Source organism: Lottia gigantea (assembly GCF_000327385.1).
Source record: "Lottia gigantea unplaced genomic scaffold LOTGIsca_279, whole genome shotgun sequence".
Lineage (NCBI taxonomy): Eukaryota > Metazoa > Mollusca > Gastropoda > Lottiidae > Lottia > Lottia gigantea.
The window spans coordinates 40,837-47,652 of NW_008708895.1; the positions used below are offsets into that span (position 1 = coordinate 40,837).

The window sequence follows — 6,816 nt, forward strand, 5'->3', positions numbered from 1 at the left end:
TCCACAGCATAGCCAATAGATCAATCGAGCCAACAAGAAAATAAAATATGAGAGCAACTGATAGCAACGAATAATAATGATGAGATTCATTGAGAATTTTTAGTCGTCGGTGCTCTCATCTAACAATCAAACAGACTGGCGAACCTCAGTCCGCCGTTAGCTTTTTGAAGTTTTCAGTTGATGGTAATATTTAGAAACGTTGAATGGACGTACCTGAATTATCCATTTTAACTGTTTAACTGAGAATAACAATTCACTTCAGAATTCACAGTCCAAATGTAATTTTAAAACCAGCCCTAAGCAATATAAATACAGCAATCTGATATATAGATAATGGAGCTTGTAATTTTATATATATAGCAGGTTACATAGATACACGTAATTTAGATTGGACCTAATTAGTTGACCCCATTTAGCGTATTTCTAGATCAATTAACAAAGGTTAGATCAATCGCTGTCATCTGAATTAGATCTCAAACTACAGTCATTGTATTGTTTGAGTGATTAAGAGATTTGCTTTCTTCTTGTAAAAGACGTTAAGTGACAAAGCTGAAAGAGAAGGTTGGTAAAAATTAGGAACAATCTGATGAAATTGATATTGGTTATTGTAATTGGTGAGAAATTTGACCATTCCTATTTAACGGATAGATAGTACCAGTACAGTTTATAAATCCAAGTTAAAATCAAATTAAACATAGGGTTAAATATCATATACAGTGTTAGGATGTATTGATACGAGTTTCAATAAAAGCAGTGGCCCAGGCCGAAAAAACCTTGAAAATGATAACAATTCCTTACGTCCTGATTAATGAACTCTTTTCACTTTTTCTCTAAAACATCAATACCCCATCTAATTGTCTAAATGCAATCAACATCACAACAGAAATATTATCAAGATGAACAAAGGTAATTAGGTCTCATTATTTAGAGAAATAACATCAATTTATCAGGTCATCAAAAATATTATCTAACACGCACCATATGTAGGTTATATCAACTTACATGCAATTTTATTCAGAGTCATATCTGTAGTTTTCTTGAAAGGGGGGGAGGGGCAAACGCAAAAAGGAAACTATATCTTTAGAGGTTCAGTCCGACAGAAGTCTATTACGATTAACATACCTGTAACAAGCACCAGTTGAACCAGTCTCTGTTTTTAGTGATTAGAATAAGCCGCAATCACTGCCCATTCTTTGACACACGACAGTTTTAGTGCTGTCTTTCTGACTTCAATAATAACTAAACTAAGTTAAAATAAATATAATCAACACAACTCACTGACTGATTATAAGTTAATGAATGAATGGAGTTTTACTTCCTACTGATTACAAGTTAAGGGAGTTCAGATAATTAACACAAGTTGAAGTTTTAATACAGAAAACAACCCTTCATTGTAAATATTATACTCGTCATTAATCATCTTTCTATTTCTCTTATAAGAAACTAGATCCATATTGCCGTCATTTGTCAGATTATTTTAAGGGACAATTTTAGTGGTTATAAAAAAACGAATAATCTGCAGACAGTCGAGTTCTATAATAGATAATAATGATCACAAATAACAAGAACATTTGGTATCCTTATTACTTAATGACTTATATCTTTCTTATATTTCATCGTCTTGTTCTTCTATTGTAATGTAATGATATAAAATATTTGAAATTAGAAAATAAAATAAAATAACACCTCTGTTATAATGAGATTTGGTTTTTCAGCTCTGTTTAAAAAGCAATACTTCTCTTCAAATTGAAATAAAATTATCAAACTGGGCCAATAATAGTATATTATATTCATCAGTGGATTTACTTGGTATCATAACTAAAAAACAGAATCTCTCAATTCAATTTTCAATAGAAATTCGCCTTATTTGATGACAAATAGGTAATTCTCATTGTTCTATTTATAAACAGTGCATTGTTAAATCCAAACTGAAATCATTGTTATTTTTCCAGTTAGGGAAGGATATGATCCATATTATAATAATAAGATTTTACTAGAAACACTCATTAAGTTTAGGAATACATCCTTATAGCAATTATAGTGGCATTGCGTACTATTTTAACTTTAAATAGTACTTATCGTATAGCGTGGGCGTAATTCAGGCTTGAAAACATAGCTGTTTAAAATGGGATATGCAAAATTTTACATGAAATTTACATATCGTATCGTCCTGGTTTTTTTTCTACGTTTTTTTTTTCGATAATATCGACCAACTCTATCAGAAAAATAATGTACAATATGTGGCAGTAAAACGGAAGTCTGTAATAGGTTTATATCGTATCGGCATTCATTGTAGATGGCAATAAAACAGCTGTCTCTTGTAGTTTCCCCATAATACTGATATCTGATATTGGTCACAATAGAACGGAGATTTGCAATAATTGTACATCAGGTATTTAATGACAGACAGTTGACGTCTGCTATAATTCCAATAGTAGGCCCTACAGGTGTCCCATAGAGTTTCTTACAATTCTGGTGAATTGGTTAATGGAATCATAAGGGAAGGACGTCTGGCATGTCGTGGCAATAGGACAGAGGTCAATAGAACTACTTTCGGCTAGGGGTGTCTAATTTTACACCGGCTGGTTATCAGATGTTCTATACGTGTATAAGAAGCAGGTTGATATGTGTATAATTATATCTATCATGTCTATATATTGATATTAATATGGGTGTGGAGACTGATTTTATCATTGACCTATACTGATAACCTTATTTAACTAAACTTTCGACCGATTCGGGAACCGTCGACGCCGGTATGACTTGCATTGGTTTACAGTCATTTACAATGTACATCATTATCTGAATCCATTCATAACCCTATTTATGGGATTACCAGACCCAGAATGGCCACAAAGCGCCTCGTTTTTTTTGCACCCCAATAACACACCCCCCGCCGCCGCTTTTGCCTTCTGGAGAACGTCATTAACTTTATCTTACCCGCTTTCAAATAAAAAAAAAACGTGTCAAATATTGACCACGCCCTCTTTTCTAAATATTATCAAGCCCTCTTCTATATATCATTTCATCAAGCCCTCTTCTATATATCATTTCATCAAGCCCTCTTCTAAATATCATTTCATCAAGCTCTGTTCTAAATATCATTTCATCAAGCCCTCTTCTATATATCATTTCATCAAGCCCTCTTCTATATATCATTTCATCAAGCCCTCTTCTAAATATCATTTCATCAAGCCCTCTTCTATATATCATTTCATCAAGCCCTCTTCTAAATATCATTTCATCAAGCCCTCTTCTATATATCATTTCATCAAGCCCTCTTCTATATATCATTTCATCAAGCCCTCTTCTAAATATCATTTCATCAAGCCCTGTTCTAAATATCATTTCATCAAGCCCTCTTCTATATATCATTTCATCAAGCCCTCTTCTATATATCATTTCATCAAGCCCTCTTCTATATATCATTTCATCAAGCCCTCTTCTATATATCATTTCATCAAGCCCTCTTCTATATATCATTTCATCAAGCCCTCTTCTAAATATCATTTCATCAAGCTCTGTTCTAAATATCATTTCATCAAGCCCTCTTCTATATATCATTTCATCAAGCCCTCTTCTATATATCATTTCATCAAGCCCTCTTCTATATATCATTTCATCAAGCCCTCTTCTATATATCATTTCATCAAGCCCTCTTCTATATATCATTTCATCAAGCCCTCTTCTAAATATCATTTCATCAAGCCCTATTCTAAATAAACTCGTGATGTATATCACCAGTACTTCAGTAGATCTCTGCACTGTCTTCACACAGTTCTTCAACTAATTTTATGTGAATTGGAATATCGGCTTCAAAATAGTAATGATAATCTTACAATGAATTCGAGGAAATCAAAATTTAAATAATTTCCGGCCAAACTTTGAAACAATTAAGACATATATGAAACCTACAAAAGTTTCCATTTTATCAGTGCGAAGTTATTTTAAGGCTAACTACTGTTTTAAACCGATTTTCAATTTATCAACAAGAGTGTGGGTAGTCCGAAAAATCTGGCCCTACCCGTCCCCAAACGTGATATACTTACACAACTTCCGAGAAACGAGAAGTACCAGATTGATCGGACTAGGGTGAGGAATATACAAATATATAACATTCTGAATACAAAATCATTTCCTATATTCAATAACTAACAATTAATTTCTTAATTTAACACTCAATTGAAGAAACTTTCTCAATATATCATCTTTTTTAAGAAACTAAAGTTGCAGTCTTTACCCCTAGTCACCTTGTCATCGAGCAACTTTCTCAACACATTACACCATACGAAATACTGTTAGAATTTAAAAATTCCAATAACTACATCATGTTCATCATGTTCTCACAGTTCGTCTCAGAGCACCTTTAACCACATTACAATCAGACAGTAAATGTCGTTTTAAATGTTGACTATCAACACAAATTAGTTGACACAGTTCACATTTAAACCGATCTGTTAGATCAGTCCTACACGTGGCTGCTTCTTTGTTCGCATCAAGTTGTGTGGCCACAGTAGTACTAGATTTTGATGGCACGGTGTTACTAGTTTTTGATGGCACGGTGCTACTAGTTTTTGATGGCACGCTGCTACTAGTTCTAGTTTTTGATGGCACGGTGTTACTAGTTTTTGATGGCACGGTGCTACTAGTTCTAGTTTTTGATGGCACGGTGCTACTAGTTCTAGTTTTTGATGGCACGGGGCTACTAGTTTTTGTTGGTGAAGTGGAATTTCTCGAGGATTCGACTTCTTCTTTTTTATGATGAGACTTAAAATGAATAGTTAATGTCCGGCATGTTGAGGTACGATATCCGCACATGAAACAGATTTTCGTGTTTTTGCCCACGTGTTGGGTCAAATGACCTGTATAGGTGGTATATTCCTGGAACTGAGAAAAACAAATTGGACAGCGAAAAGGCTTCTGTTTATTATGATATTTCTGATGTTCTTCCAGCATCGCTGTATGATGGAATCCTTCATTACATACGATACAAGAATATTGTGTAGGGCCGCTTGGTTTTTCTAGGAAATACACCCTGGTTAATTTCGCCTCCTTCTCTTTCTTATTGTTAAGTTTCTGTAACAAATCATCCACGATTGTTTTGGTCTGGTCATCAACAACCTTTAGATCGACTTTACCATCGTACAGATTAACATTTTGAAATTGAAACGACGAATCGCTCGAAACAGTCTCACCCTTCAGAGTAGGAGCTCGGTCTTCCAGATCTAAATCGCTCTGTGAAAAGAATACACTCGGCTCTTGATCGCGAACTAGCACTGTTGGTTCTTCACTAGCTGAAAAAACTTCGGAAGTTTCCGTTGAAGATACATCATTATCTTTATCGCAGGGTTCTTGTTTGATCTTCAACTTGGTTGATGTAAAGTTTATTTTCGGGATATCTTCTTCACACATATTTTCACTGGTATGATCCGGGATGAGTGACTCAATGGGTTCAATCTTAATGGACGTGCTAGCTATATTGGTGATTATATTGGTGATGGAAAGAAAATCCAGAGCAGCGGAGTTTGGTCGACTATCACCATCTTGGTTGTTAAACTCGTCTTCCGTAATGCTTCTGGAACTCAATACGATTCCAGAGTCGCCTCGGGTGGAATTAATTTCATCTTCTGATGCGTCATTGGATGACAAACTATGGACATTATCTTGAATATAATCGTCATCCAGTGGTAGGTCCAGTTGTGAACAAAAGTCCTCTACATCGCTGACCATCGAGTTCTCATCAACACCTTCAGACACAATTGGCTGCTCTTCATCTGAGTCATTGTTCATCACCACACTCCAATCTACCGCATTTTGTTGATCTTTATCCGATATATCGGTGTCCATCTCTCGTTCTACTTTTTCGGACTTAAAAAAGAGATGGTCACCAAACCCTTCCTCTGTAAGACTCAGACTCGCCTCTTTCGTATTCTTCAGATTGTGTAGTTCTGAAATAGGTTCCACCTTGTATTCAAACACCTCTAGCTTGATATCACGTGGTGCCTTGATGTGTTTACGTTTTCTTGACGCTCCAAATCGACCAGGCCTCTTCTTCTTTTTCTTGTAAAGAGGAATGATAAATTTGTCAGGTTCTGGTACTGAATCTGATGGTCCCGGAACTGTATTTGATGGTCCCAGAACTGAATCTGATGGTCCCAGAACTGAATCTGATGGTCCCGGAACTGAATCTGATGGTCCCGGAACTGTATCCGAAGGTCCAGGAATTGTATCTGATGGTTCTTGGGATGATTTAGAAATATTATGTAAAGTTTCAGAATTCGTGGTGATTGTATTGGATTCTTTTAATTGACTGAATACATTATCTATTTTAGGAAGTTGTATTGTAAGACAGTTTCTAGAGGTTTCGCCGTCTGCTCTGGATAGGAAACATCGGGGGTCTGTGAAGGGGTTTAAATTACATTTAAATCTCTTAGCTAATGGATATTGTGATGCAAGAAACTCATTTGATACATTACCCTTGGTTGTATCAAAAGAAACTCTAGCTCTAGCTCTGTTTTTAGATTTACCTGCAGATTTATTGAGTTTTTCTACAGGTTCATCATCATTGTCATCGCTTTCAGGAGAGAAATGAACTGGCGGCTGGCGATTAGACGGTTTAAAATTCTTCAGTCTATTAGCTATCTTGTCAATTATTCCCAGACAGTCGTTTTGCGATTGACCAGTAGACTGACTCGTGCTGGCCTCGGACTCCAGAGGAAGTAATGTATTTTCTGGTTCCGGATTGTCGAAATCAATTTCGATTTCAAAGTCATTTTCGGGTCCGTCATACCAACTCTTTCCATATTCTTTCAAGAG

At 35.5% G+C, this 6,816-nt stretch overlaps 1 protein-coding gene across 1 annotated transcript in view; it reads right to left on the reverse strand.

Moving 5' to 3' along the window:
- Positions 1–4,761: 4,761 nt before the first annotated feature.
- The window catches only part of LOTGIDRAFT_97000 (hypothetical protein), a gene marked incomplete at both ends in the record, with an annotated part of 2,412 nt that continues 357 nt past the window's right edge, over positions 4,762–6,816 (reverse strand). Inside the window, one exon of the mRNA XM_009056445.1 lies at positions 4,762–5,021. Within this exon, the coding sequence (XP_009054693.1) occupies positions 4,762–5,021 (260 nt within the window). The remainder of the gene's footprint in view (positions 5,022–6,816) is intronic.